The sequence below is a fragment of the Phyllopteryx taeniolatus genome, chromosome 17 (genome assembly GCF_024500385.1).
Source record: "Phyllopteryx taeniolatus isolate TA_2022b chromosome 17, UOR_Ptae_1.2, whole genome shotgun sequence".
NCBI lineage: Eukaryota > Metazoa > Chordata > Actinopteri > Syngnathiformes > Syngnathidae > Phyllopteryx > Phyllopteryx taeniolatus.
The window spans coordinates 5,704,041-5,723,967 of NC_084518.1; the positions used below are offsets into that span (position 1 = coordinate 5,704,041).

Below are 19,927 nucleotides of genomic sequence, written 5' to 3' on the forward strand. Positions count from 1 at the left end.
CCAGCCCTTTAATAAGTAACTCGGGGCTTTGGATAGATGTTATAGGCCTGTCAATGAAGCAGTTGAATCAGAGTGTAAGATGATCCACTGAGCTGTGCAGACACAAGACAGGCACACTGAATGGGCCAAACCACTAATCGGGCATTAGGGGTCAATGTGCTCAAATGAGAATTAAGTAGGAAATCGCACATTTGAATGATACCATTTAGGTTCTGGGGTTGGCACAAAAGGTGACAGGAGAAAATAAATGTTTCTACCATCACATTTTTATTTAATTGTGCACTAAAAGTTTGTTGTTGTTTTTTTTGCCACGTTAATGTGTCGCAAATCCAGTTCTTGTGTAATCGTACAAACGAAACAAAAGGGCTGAAACCAATACTGTACCTCTTGCCTTTGAGTCGTCGTCACATGTAAAATAGTAACTGGGTTCCAAATCTTTAAATTTAATATTCACAAGTTGTGTGTTTAAAAATAGGTACTCTGGGTTGATAGGCAGATGAAAGTTGAAAAGATACTTTCACTGTGTGAACTATAGCCTGTCTCTAAACACGGAGTGAATCGCATTTGGATCAATGATGTACACTTGTTACAATGGTACTTATGGAAACCTCACTTCCGAAACGTTTCACGAATAATTATGTCTCTTAAGTTATATGTAGTATTTAGATATCTAGCAGCAGCAATTACCATTACATTACCAGTTTCTAAGGCTAACTGTAAACTGACTATGATTATGTGGCCCACCTCCAGCTGTCATCCTCGCACAAATCTCAAAGTTAACGATTAAAGATTTGTTAGAGGCTGTATCCATTATATGACAGAATTTTCCATGGAGCACAGTGACTGCAAATGTTTAGCAAGTTGGAAGTTTCCCACACAAATGTTTCATTAGTCAATGGATACAGGACTGAACGTGGTACTCCAGGTCTCCCAGGAGGATTAGCACATCAGATTAAACCTGAAACAAGAACCAGGCACGACCCACTGGGTTCTTTGCAATTATGTTATTACAATATTGCTTTAAAAACACATAAAAGGTGCAACTATAATAATATATGACCCCCCCCTAAAAAAAAAACAGCTATCAATCTGGACAGCTATGCGAGCCCCGTTGTCTCTTAGTTCTTAATTCTCTCAGTTCATAGACTATCTTTCCACACATGAAACCTTGTTTCTTCAGTTTCTTTTTAATTTTTAAATGTCTTGCGGTTTTCTTGATAATAACAGTTATATTTAATAATACAATTAAGGTTATTTATTCTTCAGGTAAAATTCATTTAGTGGTACCAGACATTAAAATGAACATGGAATTGAAGAAACAAGGGTGGTCTAATATTTTTCTTTAATGACTGTATATCATACATATACTTCATATAGTTGTGCAATTCTATATACATACAAACACACACGCATATTTGTCAAAAATTCATCTAAATATTTGATATTGATATTATATTATTAATGTAAAGAACTACACCGCTTATCTTCACTAGGGTCAAGGGTATGCTGGAGCAATAAGACTATTTGCATCAGCCATACTGCAAAAAGAGAACATTTTAAATTAAGGTAACTAATTTAATTCATAGTCAACTCAGTGACAGGCCCAGTTTAGTGGTAGTAAAACTTTAAATATTGTTTACGCTATCAAATGAAAGGTTTAAAGGATACCTTTTGCTTCATCATGAGTGATAAGATTTTCAGCAAAATTATATGCCTTTCATTCAAAAATGTCACTCTACGAAACTCACTCCTTGACATGTCATTTATATTTTAACGGTTCTAAGAATGTCTGGTAGAAGAAATCCTTTCTGCTGGCAATTGTGTAATATAATGCAGAGGGTCCAAATAATAAAAACAAATAAAACACTGCAATTTTAATGCACTTAAAAAATATAAATCTTTTTCCTCAAGTGGCCACTGAAAATATAGAAACCCTCGTATTCACTTGTGTTTGAGTGTTTTGATGTTTTTCTGTCTCACAGAGTTCAACTTATTTTTACACCTGTGCGACAGGGAAGAAAAATTGTTTCAAAATACAAACACTCGGATATGAGCCATTGTTCTTGAATATAAATAAAATTTGTTCTCATTAATGTCATATATAATATGCAGAGGGGATTTTAGGTTTATAGCACCATAAATAATGCACTTTGAAACAGCAGAAGTGGTTTAAGGATTTTGTAGTTCAAAAAACTTTACAGGTTTTCTCCAAGTGAACAATCCATTTGTTTTTGTTTGTTTGTCTTTCATGTCCGCCACGCAGGTCAAAACGTTACAGATTCCCCCCCCAAGAGTCTTCATGAGTATCTTCGACAGGCTAACTCCAAAGGACAAGACATAAGGTCAGAAAGGGTTTTTTGACAAGCCACTGACAGCCAGGATACAGCAGCTCCTGAGGTTTCAATTACATGACATACTCTGTCTGGGCATTGGCAACCGTCACCTTAGAAGGACCAATACTCTTTAGCTGGTGGAAAACTGTCAAACACACACATTCAGGATGGACGTTTGACTAAATTCCCTTGATTGACTTTGGGTAAAATGATCGACTTTGGGTCAAATTAATTAGCATTCTTTTTTTTTTTAATACATATAATTATGGCGGCACGGTGGACGACTGGTTAGCACATCCGCTTCACAGTTCTGAGGACCGGGGTTCAAATCCCGGCCCCGCCTGTGTGGAGTTGGCATGTTCTCCCCGTGCTTGCGTGGGTTTTCTCCGGGTACTCCGGTTTCCTCCCACATCCCCAAAAAACATGCGTGGTAGGTTGATTGAAAGATTTTAAATTGCCCGTAGGTGCGAATGGTTGTTTGTTTGTATGTGCCCTGCGATTGGCTGGTGACCAGTTCGGGGTGTACCCGCCTCTCGCCCGAAGATAGCTGGGATAGGCTCCAGCACGCGCGTGACCCTAGTGAGGATGAGCGGTATGGAACATGAATGAATGAATATTTTAATTATGTTGATAGTTTAAAAAAAATCTATCCAAATCACCAACAGCATTTCTGTTGGGTGAAACTGAGTACAGTTCTCCTTTTTGCCTCACTTTCTTTTAGACGCTAGTAACATCAAAATCCACACAACTGACAGTATTGTTAAAGATAAATTAGTCAACCACTAATCGTTTATTATACCCATCTCTAGACAACTTACAGTACATTTGGATAAAGAATGGTGTGAACCCAAAATTTGGCCGACTCCAATTGACAATCATTTATCTTTGGGTGGATGATTTTTGAGCTTCACAGTTGTGAATACTTATTACCCAGCCTTAGGTAACATATTTCCTACCAAGAGAAACACAAAGGTCAATCAGTTTGTGTACTAGTGCCATTTATTGTTCAGCGTGGTCATCGGAATTACAGGCATAAGCCTAGTTTAGAACAAACAAAATATTAACAAAAGGTGTGGAGGCAGCCGGCAGACTTAAGGCAATGAAAACAAAACAAGCTACCACAGGAAAGACTACTTTTATATGGTTACTGACATGATTTGTTCTCTCCACTTTTCAACACTTTTCGGTGAAGTTTCAGCTTTCAAACACTCAGTGAAATTCAGCAATCTTAGGCAAAAATTATGTCTGTCTGTGCCGGTGCCAGGTGGTGACGATGCTCCTTTCAACTCGTTTTAAAGTGCGGATTCAAGAAGAAAGAGTGACTTGTGGCTACATGCTAAATGCTACAAGCCGAGTGGTAAAGAGATAACCTTCCAGCTCTCTATAATTTGTTAAGTGCAAGAACATTTTAATTTTTGTGGAAAGTTTCCACCTGGTTATGGTGGCGCTCAAACAAAAAGAAAACATTGTTTAATGCAATATTTCGTCTTTCTTTAGTGCATGTAAATGACTGACTAACGTTTCTCAGTCATTAATTAAAACGAATGATTAACATAATACCCTGACTTGAACTACATGATCCCCATATTATATTGCATATATGAGAGGCTTTTGACCAGGGGTGTCAATCATACGGCCCACGGGCCAAAACCTGCCTATACGGCCCTGTGTAACGGGGTTAGTGTGATAAGAGTAATACCCCTTTTTCAGATGGGTTTTGGTGTATTTGATGAATCAAAACACACAACACAGCGTCAAAGAGGTTTGAACTTTCAATTGTGTATTTTACAATAAAGTTCTGTCAAATTAAATCTGTGGTTTTAGTGTATAAATGTGCAATTAAATGTTAGTCGGAAATTAACTAAAAAAAAAAAGAAAGAGTCCGGTTTAGTGGAATCATATTGTCCATGTCTTTGCAATGCAATATCAATACATTTTTTTATGTATGTTTGAGGTACAACATTATTTGGATGTCAGGTGATCAATTTCTGAGAGCTTTAAATTGTTTTTTAAATTTCAAAATTGAGTTAAAATAATTCCTAGATCTTGATAAGCTGATTTAATTTAAAAATGCAATGCTATACTATATTTTTGAGTTCCAAATACCTGTGGCTTAATATTGTGTGCCTTTATAAGCAATAAATTAAGTAAGAACAATCACTGTGATCAGTTATAATGCAGAGAGGTCGATTGATTGATTGATTGATTGATTGATTGATTGATTGATTGATTGATTGATTTTTTTCTTATCCAGGTAAGGCAATTGAAAACAGACTCTCATTTGCAATCCTGACCAGGCAGCAGACAGTGGAAATGAGATAAGCTGCAAAAAAAAAAAAATTTCTTAAGAAACATAAGGTTGTTGTTAATGTTTTGAAAAAGGATAGTTATTTATGATTAACCTAAAATACTTTATTTCAGCAACTCAGTTATTTACATGAATTATGCTATGATTTTACTGGTCTGGCCCACATGACATCAAATTGGGGTGTATGTGGCCCCTGACCTACAACGCTGCTTTTGACAATTCCAAAAAAAAAAAAAAAAAAATGTAAATACTACTATCCATCAATAAGAGCTAACCGAGCAATCTCATTAAGGATAAGATAAAGCAGAGGCTTTAAAATGTCTTGACTCAAATCAAGGAGATGAAACGTTTTCAGTGGGGGAGACAACTACACCGTTTCACTGATTGATCCAGGGCGAAATGTGAGAGAAACGTGAGGTATAGTATAGCCCTTTGTCCCGTGGCACCTGAAATGGCACGTGTATCATTCGCCTGTATACAATGCTGCAGCATTGGTTTACTTGGGCTGTTACAGTGCGGGCGGGGTGAGACGGCGGTCTTGCGTTTCAGGATAAGTAGTAGGCGAGCTTTTGTGGTGAACTTTTTTGATTTCACCCTCTGAGCCGCAGTACATGTTGTCTTGTCTCCTTTTCCTGTGTTCGGTCGTTAATCAGAGAATTTGCCACAATTAAGCGCCAAACAGTGTGTTTTAGTCTGTTCCGTAGTGATCATCTTTATATTCATCTATTCTAAATAGTTTTAAATGGCCAGCAGAATACGCCATGTTCTTTTATCTGCTACTGTGTGTGAATCAGGACTTTAAAAGATTTCATTATCAACTTGAAATTCAGCCATCAGAAAATGTCAGGGAATCATTTACAGTATTAGATGTGCTGTACATGAGCATTGGTATACAGTATCATTAAACAGTAATGTAAAGACATACTGTTGATTCAAAGGAGGCTGCCAAAAGAACTACAGCTGACAATAAGAGATAAAAAAATATATATTAACAAGTAGGCTGAGCTACTTACTGTCTCAATCATAGGTTGTAGTTGTACCAGGATGGATGGGTGATGATGTAGACTCTCACCAGCCACAACATTAGGTAAACCTGCACAGTAAAATGAGATCAAACACAGCAGCATTACAGTATAGTCAATTCAGACGTAAAGAGTGTCCTGCAGTTGTGACTGACACTGTCAGAAAAGTATTGATGGACCAATATGTGTATTATTTTGGCATCAGACTGAGAGGCGTTTCTTTAATTTCGTGCGACTCTCATTTCGCTGAATAAGCTAAGCAGGACAAAATCCCTTTTGGGGATGTAGGGTTGTTCATTGTAAGATGTATGGGTGACCACACAGGGCAGCGTGGCGACATTGCGGTTAGCCGGTCTGCCTCACAGTTGTGAGGTTTGCGTTTCAAATCTCAGCTCCTGCCTTCCTGTGTGGAGGTTGCGTGGGTTTTCTCTGCGTACGCGGGCATCCTTCCACATTCCAAAAATTGAATACTCTAAATCCAGTATGAATTTAGCACAGCTCAGTGCGCCGTCTGCCAACCGATTCATTGTGCATGTTTATTTATTTATTTTTTTTTTTTATTGGGTCAGCACATGTCCAACGGGACTTGTCGCCTGTTACTGGCTCACAGAGTTCACTGCTGCGAGTACAAGTTTAACTTTCGTTAGCAGTTAGCATATTGGCGACACTTTGCCAGCTGTAGAAGCCGAGATTGGAGGAAAATAGTGTGTTCCAAGTTTGCTGGTAAATATAAGTGGACAGTGAAAATTGGCAATTCAAAGGAGAATTAAAAAATAAAATAAAAATCATTCTCCCCCTCTGCACAAGACCACGTCTCCCAATATGCCTTTAATTAAGAGTTCCAATTTGAAACAACATTCTGAGATGAAGCGAAGCAATTTTTACGTAATTTCCTCCAAAAATAAATGCACTGAAATTATCAAGCTGCAAGCAGGATTCTTGTCACATCTATGACACACACACAACAACAACAACAACAACAAAACAGAGTGCTGACTTAGAGTGGTGTAGCCTTTGGGAAAGGACAAGAAGCAGAGTTCTGAGATGCTTGTTTCACCTTCGCCCAGAAATATTTGTTCCTTCTTTCTCGTGGTTTCTTTGCGTTTATATTTAAAATGAATTGTGTTCTTAATTATCTCCTGATATATTTGTTTTGGATTCATGAACAGGGGTCCTGTTTTGTTTGATACGACTATTTTATCCACCCATCCATTCTCTGACCGCTTATCCTCACGAGGGTCACGGGTGTGCTGGAGCCTATCCCAGCTGACTTTTGGAAGGGAGGCAGGAGACTCCCTGAAGTAGTCGCAAGCCAATCACAGGGCGCATATAGACAAACAACCGTTCACGCCTACAGAGAATTTAGAGTTCAATTAACCTACCATGCATGTTTTGGGGGAATGTGGGAGGAAACTGGTGTAACGGAGAAAACCCATGCAGGCACGGGGTGAACATGCAAAGTCAACAAAGGTAGGCCGGAGCCCAGATTTGAACCCATGACCTCTGAACAGTGAGCCAGATGTGCTGTAACCAGTCGTCCATTTTATTTTTGTTTTGTATTTATTTAATCATATTAAAGTCTTATCGCATGTGACCGACCTCAATAAAAAAAAATAAAAAAAGACCCTCGACTCGTCGAAAAATGTTGTGGCCCTTTTTTGAGGAAATTGTCCATAGGTTTGAAGTTGAACGTGAATGATTGCTTGTACTGTACACTTGCGACCAGTCCTGGGTGTCGCCCAAAGTCAGCTGGGATATGCTCCAGTTCAACCTAAACTATAATGAGGACAAGCGTAATACAAAAAAAAAAAACGTGTACCGTGTACAGTTTTGTTTAAAAACATTGCCTATTAAACCCTAAACAATCTTTGTAAAGGCAGCACTTGTGTGCCTAAGTTGTAGCCATTGAGTGTGCACTGTTCAGACAAAAAGCAAAAGGTACATTTAAACAGTGAAAGACAAAGTATTAGTCAAACTCTGGAAACACACTTACTACTATGAAATATTCGGGCAGGTGATGCTGTTGGGGAATGTGGGCCTAGCTAGTTGTCTCAAAATGTTTTTGGTTTCACCTCCGTATATCATCACCGCTTACGTTTACGTCGGTTGAGTCTCTTACCTTCTTATTAACGGCACAGCTCCGGTTGAAGGTGATATTGCTTCTAAAAACGTATGAAGTCTGAAGCCTGGTTTCTCTATCCCCGTCTCGACGCACGCGAACACGCCTGAGTCAACTTTCCCGTGAACGCAACATTGGTGATGCTTGGAGCCCCACGCGGCAGGTCACGTGACGCCTTGACTGTCTCCTCCCAGTCGTCCCAACTGAGTTTGGGTCATCACGTATGATTTCCACTAAATGTCAGCACGACTCAAATGTAATAGTCGTGTAACGATTTCAATGACTTCCTCAAAGTCACATAACTAATTACATTTGATTACTTTTCATAATTTTGAATGACTGTATGAAGTATTTCAACCCTAGATCATTATTTCAGAATTAACCACATATTTGTTCTATACACAAATAATAAATTGATTAAAAACATGATGAAATGTAAATCAATGTTTGTTTGTAATGTGTTTGTGTGTTTTAGAAATGTGTTGGTTGATGTTCAAAACTATGATACCATGTTGACCTAATGACAAATGCGCACAGTTTATATAATAGCGCTTCATATGACAACCAGATGGCATTAATGTTCCATAAAAAAATGTCAAAATTATAAAGATTAAACTGTTCAAAAATTACCATAATTTAGAAGTCTAACTCGGTCTAACCTTTTCAAAATCTCAGATAAACTAAGATTGAACTACAATACAATACAATAATGGGTAAAACTGTCACGTTTGAGACTGTGCCAGAATGGCACATGACCAGAGAGAGCCAATAACAAGCGCCGGCTTCAGAAGGAGGAAGTGGACTGGGGGGGAAAAAAAACAATTTGATTAATCCAAGCTTCTGCTGCAATTTTTACTTACTTTTCACTAAAATTGTAACTGTAACTGTAAACGTAACTAAAAAGCAACTCATTTAATGACCTATTTTCATAGATTTACAGTCTGTCGCTTTAAAAACTGTTGCGTGTCAATGATAGTTTGTTTTAAGGCAGGGTTACTCAGAAATGATTTAAATACCACAAAATCTTGTGGGCAAGGGCCAAGAAATACGCTCTTCAGTAGTAACTTCTGCTATAAACAAGATGCATTGACTGTAATGCTACAGAAAATGGTGCATGAAGGTTAAAGACAACATGTATCCATATGCATTTAGTTTTGGGGCATATAATATCATATACGGTACACAGAATCATGCACATTTTAATGTGGACGTATGTATATGGTTTTGAAAAATGACAAAAACTTTGAATGGAAGAATGAATGAAACTTGTAGACTATTTATTTTCAATTCTGAGATGGGTACTGCTAGGCCAGCAATGTCTTGTCCCAGAGCATCCATTGAATCATCATTTAAAAAGTAAGAATTCACAATCTGAAATTGTGAGTACATTTCAGCAGCCTTTCCAGAAAAGGTCTATGAGCTGGTTTTGATAGGGTTGACAACGACTGAGCTGCCAGTAAACATGGTGGGGAAGAAGGACATCATGAATTTGTTCTTCAGTTTGTGCAAGAAGTGAATGTACCTCACTCCCGGGCCGTAGCCAGAGAACACGTGTGACACCTATGGGTGAACAGAGGGACATGCAATGAAAATCAGATGTAAAAGGAACAGCAGACAGAACAAAAGGAGCCTACCTCCTTCCATGTGTGGGAATAAGTGCTCAGATCCTCAGTGGGGTTGACAGAGTGCTCTGAGATCACCGTGCTTTGGTCTGCGCCCAATAACTTCACATGTAGTTGGTAGATCGACTGATGCACTTGACTCTCCTCATACCTGGTGCAATAACGTGAAGTTAATGTTGACGTTTAATTAAGGTATCGACATTTTTATTTGATATCGAGATGAAGACTAAGGGAGAACATGGATCAAATGATCAATAGGGATGGAGAGTCAATTAATTTTTTTTTTAAATGTTCAATTTTGGTTCACAATGTTAGAGGAATATTCATTTAAAAGTACTACTGCAATTATTGTAATTCTACTTTGCAGGTCTGTTCAAATTGACATCTAATTTAAGTGTTGAAAACAAAACCCCATCTTAAAATAGAAGGGGGGAACCTTTATAAAGGGAGCTCATTGTATGATTGTAACCTCAGATAAACATCTTTTACCGTGCCATAAAAAAGTACTTAGCCCATTTTTATTTATCCATCTATCTTTTTCTTTGTTTTGCATATTTGCCACACTTTAATTTTTTTAGATCATCAAGCCAATTGTATTATTTGACAAAGACAACCCGAATAAATACGAAATTAAGTTTCTGCATCTGAATTTTATCAAGGGGGGAAAAAAAATCTGGTCCGACGTGAAAAATAAATGTGTCTCCACCCTTTATTAAATCATCAGTTAACTGTGATTAATCACAGTTTTCGGGAAGATGAGTTCAATTTTACTGGCCACACCCAGGCCTAATTCCCGGCAGATTTATTCATTCACGTAATCTTAAATAGTGCCTGTCAGAAAAAGTGAAGTGGGCTACAAGATCTAAAAAAGAAACACACCATGCCACAATCCGAATGTGCATGAATGTGCAGATACAAGAATGTATTTTTGATTTCAGCCAATATGGCAATAATGGAACAGTCCACCCTGCAGAATGACACCATGCTTCTTCTATTTGTCATTCTCCATGAACCGGAAAGTAGACCGCTGACTAACAAAAACATTGGAAGGCAACACTTCACTTTCTTACACTTTAGTAACAGTGACACACCTAGTTATGTATGATCAGAATTAGAATCGAAAAAAAAAACAAGAAATGTAACTTTTGCGTAGCACTGTACGTGCCAGGGTAATATACTTTCTATTCATTAATCTATTTCAACCACTTATCCTGTTTCTATATACTGTATTGTACAATGCATATGTTTTATGGTGTGATTCAGCCATTTTGTGTGTTTTCACTTTCACCGCTAATATACAGTACCTGTTTTTTTTCTCTCTCTCTTAATTCCTTGCCCAGAAAGGGCTACAAACAGAAACACTGAATGCCTGAACTGCTAAAAAGTAATGGATTATTACAAACTTAAATAGTATATGTATTTACAAAATCTGTACACACTTTTATGACTTGCAGTCATTTGGAATGTCCCTAGCAACCAGGCTGATCAGGCATGATGTTGTAATGCAAATGTTCCATTGTGTGTGCTTGAGGCGATTGCTCACTCACCAGTCGTGAATCACTATTTCCGGTTGAAAATCATCCAGCAGCTCTTCCCATAGCCCCTCTGCCTTTAAGTCCACAGTCTGCTCCAGGGAGAACCAGCTGAGGAGAAAGAGAAAGAGAGAGAAAGAGAGAGAGAGAGAGAATATTTTACTATCAGCTTACTATGACTCTGACCTGAGCTCAGGAAAAAAAACAAATAATAATAATAATCTGATGGTCTCAAAGTCAAAAGTGAAAGTTGTTTGTGTATAATTATGTTCAGAAAGTAAAACAATGAATAGAAATTCAGTCCAATGGTCCTTTTAGCATCTGCTCCACAATGAGACTTACCTATACTGAGGCAAAGCACAGATAACAGCCCCTTGTGGAATACCACTGCTATCATAAGGGAGAACTTCTGTGTTTGTGGTCCAGCCACTGAAGTCACCTGGAAATTCAACTTTAGATGGTTCAATTCTTCTCACACTCTTGTCAAACATGCCAATCAGTCCCATTTCCTACCTTCTGGTTGAAAAATCGGTGGGCCGTCCATGGGCACTTCAGACAGCTCAGGTTCAGGTGGAGCTATATCTTTACTTAATCCTATGCAATGTTGAGGACAAAGTGTGAAAACACCACACCTGCGGATTTAGTCCACAGCAAACATTATAAAGCCATGTCTGCCTGACAAGGTTGCTGGGTGTGCCTCAGTGTTAAAAGCGCATTATATTACTGCGCATTAATCTTACACTTGCACCCTAGTAGACTTTCAGGATAAACGTCCAATATTGATGATTCCTTTATAATAATGAGTAAATAGGAATCGTTTCCGTTTGCAACCAACTAGTGATGGCCATGCGACTAAATGTCTTTAATCGACAATACAGCAGATATGAGACTATATATTTTCACTAACCCTAACAAATGAAGTGATCAAGTTTTAGGTTTATTCATATAGCCCCTAATCACAAGAGTATTAAAGGCCTTCACAAGCTCACAGTTGACAAACTTCCCAGGGGTCCTAATAAAAGGTCTCGGACATTCTTCTGTCAAAATAGAATTAAATTACTGCAGTGACGGAATACAGGGATTTTTCTGGTTGTAGCCAAGCAGTGCTCTCCATTTGCTTAAAGACAGGTTCATCAACAATCAATTCCACACAACAGTCTAGATTTTGGTAATTTAATCGATTACTATCCCCATTCTTAAAACGAACTTATTTTAAACTGCTCAGTTGCAAGCATTGCGATGATGTCGAGAATACAAAACCTAAGGACCTACTACAATAGCCATTACATACGTTTTTAGTTTTAAAAGTCTTTAAACTTAAGTTTTTAATTGAGAACTGCGACAATCATTATTATTATTTTTTTTTTTTTGCAAGATATATTTTAAGACCAGCAAAGCAATCTCGAAATATATTGTGTGCCACAGTGCCAGTATTAAGTGCATCTAAAACCAGACCCTTATGTTCATATGACGTTTTCAGATTTGAAAATACAATAACTATTCAAAGAAAGCTTTTGGTCCAAACCACAATTATTTTACAAGCCCTAAATCTCATTTCGATGAACTGCTTGGTAATAAAGACAACTGACAATAGTGTGATAGGACATTCCATATGGTTGGACCTTCACGGGAGCCAAGAGAGTCTCAAAATTAAAAATCAGCTATTTCTACACTAGACTGCTCTTGCTATCAGCGGGGTCAAGGACCCTCCAGTTCAATTCTGTTGCTATGGTACCGTGAGGAGTTGGGTTCTTGAGCAGATTTCTCCCAAATGGTTTGGCTTCATCAACGGACTTCCAGTCCAGGCTCTGCGGCATCGGCAAGCCCTGCAGATCCCACTCATCCTGACAGGCGGCACTCATGGTTCGGCAAGTAGTGCGTGCGGTGTTTCAACGAGGAAGTACGTTGGAACATTTATTGCACACCACACCCAGAGTGTTGCAAGGTCAGCGAGGCTGCGCAAGCTGCTGACTGGGCCCTTAAAGGCACAGTAAGCTTTTACGTCAAGAGGCTCTCATCTGTTTGGTTTTTTATATACTATGTATAGGCTGTATAATATGCAGTGGTTTAGTAGGGTGGGGGTTGGGGTGCAGCCTGCAGGCAAGGGTTTTGTCAGAGGGGCTGTAGTTGGCGTCCCCTCGGACTATATAGTCGCCAAAACGGGGGCGAGAGAAGAGTGAGCTGATTTCAAAGTTCTGTATAATTCACCTTAGTCCTCTTCTTTTATTTGATTGTTTATATTAATTTCATTCTCCTTTCATTTTAACAGGGACATGTTTTGAAAAAAGACAAAAAAAGAATATAATAATATGGATATATATATATATATATATATATATATATATATATATATATATATATATATATATATATATATAATTATTATATTCTTTTTATATATATAAACTTTTATATATATAAACTGTGCTGTATTGAAGTGCAAATCCTTAAAAAACAATTGGTGGGAATATGATTAATTGGATTTGCATTCAAGGGATTCCTAGTCTTTGCTACACAATATTATGACTGTAATTACAGTATATTAATACTATAAAAAATTCTCTTAGATATACATCATAAACTCACCTATAATGCAAAAGTAATTTGAAGAATATTAAATCCGACTGTTCGTACAACGGTACAAGTAGCATCTCAAACTGGATTTTGTGTTGTACTTGCTACTCGAGTCCACAAGGTAGAGACATTTGTATTCATAGTACTACTGTATGTACAATGACCTCACTGGCTGCAACATTTACTGTAGGTACCGCTACAAAATGTACATAAATCTAATACAAGATCTGTATGAAACGTTATGATTATAAAAGGATAAAAATGTTTTCTTGTTGTTAACTGGAACTGTCAGATTGGGACTGTGCAGCGCTTCAGAGTTGTTTTAAAATGAAAGATTCTCAAAGAAACAAAATAACATAATAACATAACATTTATTTCAATATTTATTCATTCATTCATTACAATATTTATCCATTTATTTCCATATTTATTTATTTAATGTTGCCGCATACAGGGACATCTCAATACATTTGAATATGGTAGAAAAGTTCATTTATTTCAGTACCCATACATTATGTAGATTCATTACACACTTGTGAAAATACTTTTCAGAGGGAAAATTCCTGCCTCATTTCCAAAGTCAGAGAACGCCCAAAAGGATCCCCTTTCAGTTTGAAAAGGCTGCAATGGATGCCAAGTGGGAAACATTATTCACATGATAAGATAAATAAATGCCATACAATGAAGCTCGCTGCCTCGTTAGCTTGCTAGCCGGTTAGCCCATTCGTTTGTGAGCTAGTGCACGTAATAAACAGTTCTCGCTCCCTGAAGTGTTTTCGTTGTGAGGGCCTCCGTGGGGCACGGCCATGGCGCGTTGGACAGGCCACAACGCCGATGAGCCAGACCGCCGACCGTTATTAACTAGGCCAGGGGTGGGCGAACTACGGCCCGCGGGCCACATCCGGCCCACTGATCATTTCAATCCGGCCCGCCAAAGATTGGTACAAAATCGCCCAAATCATATCAAAATCATGACTACATTCATTTGACCTTGTCCTGTAATGCCAAGTGGTTCCACCAGGTTGTGCTATAATGCCCAGTGGTTCCATCGGGTTGTCCTGTAATGCCCAGTAGTTCCACCAGGAAGCGCAGTAGGTACAGTGATACATTGACTTGACGTCGGCTGTTCTATCGCTCTGAACCCTTCTTCAACCATGAGTGGGCCAAATAAAACAAAAATCAACAGGGAGTGCAGAGTGTTTAATATACTAAGGACTACTAAATATTTTTTTCACTGAAGTACGGTCAAAGGCTGTAGGTCTAATTTGTTAAGAAACCATTGCGGTTTCAGAGGAATATAACATTATGCTAACAGCCAATCAAGGCAGAAACTGATGGCTACGGCTGCAAAAGACCCTTGGGCCATAGTTTGGACACCCCTAGTTTACTTTATACAAAAAAATTAAATCATTTACTTTTTATACCTGTCACAACTACAAAGGCGTGTTGTGGCTTATCAATAAGATTTTTGGAAATATCTAAAAATGTTACACTGGATGTGTAATCTTTAAAATCATACCATTCCAAGTACATCAATGCTGTCAACCAAACCACATGCAGTACTTGTGTAGCCAGCTCACCACCTCGCGATGTCGTTATGTTGATTATACATCTGCTGTTCCGCACTCAAAACGGATCTCTGAGCTCGCCGCTTCAATATCAAACGCAGACCACTCCTTGAATTCATCCTCTGGAAAACGAGCATCCAAGTGATCACAGATCTTACCAATAAAATGAATAATCTCACTGATATTTTTTGATATGAATTCCAAATCCTTTCTTTTCCTTTTACATTGTTGAAATCAAATGTTGTCTGGCATGAATTGTTCATCGGTGCTAATTGTTTGTGTCTCTGATGTGCAGATTTGTTTCCCAGCATCACCTCTAAGTGTCGCCAAAGGACCATCGGCTGCAGAAACGTGCGTACGCTAGCCATGAAGTTGGCGTCACGCACCGCGCATTTCCACGGTCATTTCACACTTGATACATATTTCTTTTTCACAGCGAAGTTCAGATGGATCAAGCGTGAAATGACCGTGGAAATGTGCGGTGCCTCACGCCAACTTCATGGCTGGCATACGCACGTTTCTGCTGCTGTTGTTCCTTTGGCGACACTTAGAGGTGATGCTGGGAAACTGTTATCATAAATCTGCACATCAGAGACACATGAACAATTAGTACTAATGAACAAATTCATGCCCGGCAACATTTGACTTCAACAATGTAAAAGAAGCAAGACTCTGAATTCACTTGTTGACCAGTGTATTAATGAATCACTGAGATTTGTGAGGATGCCTATAAATTGATCGAGGCGATCATTTATACCGCCAATTGAATGACTAAGTAATCAAGCAGGAGTCAACATTTTTGATATGCTGATGTGCTTCTATTTGAATTCAAAAGACCGATTGCAAAAAGCATAAATATAACATTTACGCATGAACCTTTCTCTCACAGGTCTGAGTGTAGGTTACTGTATGAACATTTGTTGCGAGTTCTAAAAATACATGGTATTTACCTTGTGGGGTGATCATAGTCAGCCACATGTGCTCCCACCACCCCTGAGTGAGGAGTGTCACCCATGATCGCGGCGACTCTCCCCTCGAACGGGGTGAGGCCCTCCGGGCTGTTTCTTCCGCCTGTTTTGGCCACACTTTGGCGGTGGGCACCTGTCCTCCGCTTCCCATCCACCTTAATGTCTGACCACTTCTATTTTTAGTTCAGCGTGTGTGCGCTGTTCTGACCCCACAGCATTGACAGCCGCACACACGCTGTCCCATTCCCTCTTCTTTCGCTTGTTGTTTACGCCGGAGGAGAGCGTGCCAAAGAGGATTTTCTTGCGCACCTCCACTTCATTGAGCAACTTCACATTCAGAAAAAAATATCTTTCTTCATTACATTGCTCATGCAGAGATTGGGATCTCAGGTGCAGGGTTCATTTAAATATGATTTGCATATGTAAATGTGGGCGTGGACAGGGAGGGGTCGGCTCGTCCAACACGTGCGCTCAATGCTACGTTGATTGGGATGTTTTTCATGTCTGAGAGTATGTTACTGTGTAATTCCAAGTGAGGTGCCTTTGTCAGATAATCCGCTGTGTTTTGTGTCAAGAAAATACAATTTAGCTTTTCATTTATGCTGTACATACTTGGTTGTTCCAGTTGCCCCCTGGAACAAACATATTGTTCCATGCCAAACAATGGAAGCTGGAGTCTGATGCTTTTGCATCAGTGACCTAAAGTTTCTGTTGTCTTTTCTTTTTTGAGTAATTAGCAGTTGGTGGAAAGGCCTGTATAACAAAGACCTGTTGTATGTCATTTCTCTTAAGGAGTAAATAAAACATTCAGAAAGATGTAGAGTTCTGCACTGGTTAATGGTAAGGGTCTCTGTCGTGACCTCCCGGTTTAGGACTTCATTTTCAGCTGCCTAGTTAGAAAAATAAATAAATAAATAATAATCATTGTGAAAAAAAAATAATCAAACCACACTTTTGCATTGAACAGGATGACGTCCGCGCTCAAGATACAGTCGACAAGATTACCTTTCACCGTGTTCATCGATTGGGAGGCCTTCGTCCAGGAAACGTCCCATCATTACAAAGTTTGAACACTTTCAGCAGAAAGTGTTCGGGAAATCAAAAGGTCGTGAGCTCAAAGGGACTTTGTTTGGAATGAACGACCAGTTCCCCAAGGAAATCAACGTGAGTCGTAAAATCTTGTACCACCGCCGTAAGAAAGGCAAACAAGCGTGGCTAGTTGTCAAGCTATGAGTTGACGGACAACTGTTTCGTGATGCCGATGCCACGCCCGGGCTCTTCTAGAGAAGCACTTCTTTGGATCTGTTGTCGTTATGAATTGTCAAAAAAAGTGTATTGGATTTTGTTTCATTCCTTCCACTTTTGCTTAGACCAAAAAAATAATTTAAAAAAATGGCACCAGCATGAATTGTCACTCCTGGCTGTTTGCTTTTCTGCTCTGCTTGTTTCCACAAACACGAAAAACACAAGTTGCTCACTACAAATAACCACCACACACCATATTATCCCCTTGCTACTGCCCTTCTATGTAACTGTATATAAAAATATAGCATCTTTATCACCCTCTTTAACATTTGTCAACACACTACAAAAAAAATTCCCAAAAACTGTCAAAAAAACAACAATAAAGAATACATCGTGCACAATCCATTTAAAATTACTATACACGCACCCTGTATATGTCACACTTTTGTGTCATGAAATGTCAATGGCATTCGATCGCAGGCAAAGAGAATTAAGATTATATCACAAAATTTCAAACAGATTGACTGCGCACCTTATTGGGTCAAAAGAAAAATGCCTCATTGACTCTAATTTCACTCCGGCTCTCGGCCTTTTCTAACAACAGACAAAGATTCTCTCTCTGTACACTTTGAATCACTGCTTACAGCATGTGCATGAACAGTAATGCTGTTGTAGATAAATGTTTTTTTTTTTTTTTTTTTTTATAAATGTGTCGCTCTTCTCTTCTGTTCTTTTATGTTCATCACACTTCTATCCATATAGGACATTGGACACCTGTCATCCACAACTTGGGCTTCTATGCCTAATGGGTGTTACATACCGCCATTGCATGTCAGCTGCCTGATGATATATGAGGTAATCTACTCACAGCAGGTGAACAAACGCATTCCGTCGACAGGAGGCAAATATTCATGGGTGAAAAGAAACTCCCCACTAGTAGTATACTCCTACAACCCGAGTTTAAGCAGTATACAACTACTCACCACCTTGGCCAACGATTCAGCTATTTACGGTTATCTTCAGCTCAGCTTCAGTATTAAATTGATTGCACGGCTCTGAGAGCACTGGGCCAGGTCTACAGTATGATGCTTCCAACTGATTTTATTTAATTCCAAATCTTTTTCGGACAGAATAAGTGAGGAAGCAATCTTGTCTTTGTGGATTTTTATGACAAGAAGAAAAGAGAAATCTTTGCAAAGAGAGAGAGAGACAGACAAGAGAGGAACCTGCGGTTGCCTCGCAGTTCTCCCCGTCCCTGAAGAACATGCAAGAGGAACGCCGAGTTCAATTAAAATGGGAGGGAGATGAGAAAAGAAGAAAGAAAGACCTATTCACGTACTTATCTTGTCCTTGAGAGAAAAGGGAGGCCGGTACAGCTACTAGGTACATTTGAAAAGGTCACACAAGAACAAAAGAACTATTGAAGTCATGAAAATGACACAGAAACTAAGGGATATAGAATAAAAGAATATAGAGCATATTTTGTCCTAACATTCGGTCTCCAGCATGTTTGCATGTGCCATCGCGAAACAAAACAACACTCCATGACAGCAACTTTCCTTACTGGAAGAGCTCATGAACTTTATTTCCGTAGTGTCACTTTCTTCACATAATACCATTAACTCTAATAATTATAGTCTGATGGTGACCTTTAAATAGACGTTTGTGAATCACAAATGGAAAAAAAAAACAAAAAACTATTTGGCCACTGGCAGACAGCATGGAAAAAACTAACGCAGAAGATATGTTAGGGTGAGTGCATCTTTCATTCACAGAGCAGCAGGGCTGTCAAACCTCTGAGCATCCATTGGTGCTAATGGCTTTTAAGCACGGCGTGCCAAAGTTCCTTTTGATATTCCAGTCTTCCCTGGCTCAATCTCTCATGCTAACACGCTTCAAGATACCCGCCATCTTCCGGTGCCAAGGAAGATACCAGCCAGCCTGAAAGAGTTCCACCCAGTGGCACATGTCTCTGCATGGATGAAGTGGTTTAAAGGGCTTGCCATGAATTTTAACTGCTTCTTATTACACAATATAATTGAGTTGCTACATTGTACCTACCGTTCTCATTTCAACAAAGGGCAATGTACATCTTACCACGTTCGGTGCCACTGACTGCTTTAGAAGTCAAATATCCATGTTAACTGGGAGGGCTGGCACTGAATGAGTGAAGCAACATCTTACAGAATGTTCACCGCCATGATTTATCTGTGCCTGCGAGGATCCCCGTCTTCCTGACATGACGCGAGCCAAGCTGGTGAGTAAGCACATTATCTACATACAAGTCTTCATTTCACAGCTCGACCTGGCTTCGTGTTGAACCACGTCTTGTACTTACCTGAACACATTTGACTGTGAGGCCTCTTTATCGTTGCTCGAGTATCCAATTTCTTCACGCCCTTTTCCGTGCCGTCTCTTGTTACTCACATGCAGATTCAAATCTTGGACAGTTATACGTGTTCGCACAGCTTCCATAGGCGCTGAAAGGACAACATTAAGTTGATCTGGTTCAAAATGGGATGATGGAAAACAATTGCAAAATGTTTTACATTGCATGCACATGAAAGGGATTATTTATTTTTAATGTTATGAATCAGCAGGAAGAGTAGTGATTGCTTTGGTTGTTTGCCACCTTG

General features: G+C 39.0%; 2 protein-coding genes and 1 long non-coding RNA gene across 5 annotated transcripts in view; all 3 read right to left on the reverse strand.

Moving 5' to 3' along the window:
- Positions 1–8,136, reverse strand: part of slc8a2a (solute carrier family 8 member 2a) — a 31,305-nt gene extending 23,169 nt beyond the window's left edge. The window contains exons 1-2 of one of the 2 annotated variants that reach the window (XM_061751990.1): positions 7,783–8,136; positions 5,655–5,734 (exon numbers count right to left, since the gene is read on the reverse strand). The gene's annotated coding sequence lies outside the window, so the exon portion shown is untranslated. The remainder of the gene's footprint in view (positions 1–5,654; positions 5,735–7,782) is intronic. The other variant, XM_061751991.1, reaches the window with a different exon arrangement.
- A 906-nt stretch (positions 8,137–9,042) lies between these two features.
- nccrp1 (P1, F-box associated domain containing) lies at positions 9,043–12,840 on the reverse strand. Its single transcript, XM_061751992.1, has 6 exons — positions 12,672–12,840; positions 11,450–11,530; positions 11,279–11,375; positions 10,952–11,047; positions 9,417–9,555; positions 9,043–9,342 (listed from the first exon to the last, which is right to left on the reverse strand). The coding sequence occupies exons 1-6, from the start codon at positions 12,796–12,798 to the stop codon at positions 9,196–9,198; spliced, it is 687 nt and encodes a 228-aa protein (XP_061607976.1). The 5' UTR covers positions 12,799–12,840; the 3' UTR covers positions 9,043–9,195.
- Positions 12,841–13,862: 1,022 nt separating this feature from the next.
- On the reverse strand, positions 13,863–17,907 carry LOC133467290 (uncharacterized). 2 transcript variants are annotated; one of them, XR_009785186.1, is made up of 3 exons: positions 16,029–17,907; positions 15,091–15,200; positions 13,863–14,656 (listed from the first exon to the last, which is right to left on the reverse strand). It is a non-coding gene; the product is annotated as an uncharacterized LOC133467290 (long non-coding RNA). The 2 variants fall into 2 exon arrangements; XR_009785185.1 differs by having other exon boundaries at positions 13,863–15,200.
- Between the last annotated feature and the right edge of the window lie 2,020 nt (positions 17,908–19,927).

Bases quoted from the DNA above. Each gene is read 5' to 3' on its own strand.
- nccrp1 (XM_061751992.1), bottom strand. From the start codon at position 12,798: ATGAGTGCCGCCTGTCAGGATGAGTGGGATCTGCAGGGCTTGCCGATG. The intron at 11,531-12,671 runs GTACCATAGCAA...AACATTGCATAG, and splicing joins CAAGAACCCAACTCCTCACG to GATTAAGTAAAGATATAGCT. The intron at 11,048-11,278 runs GTAAGTCTCATT...CTTTCTCCTCAG, and splicing joins TGTGCTTTGCCTCAGTATAG to CTGGTTCTCCCTGGAGCAGA.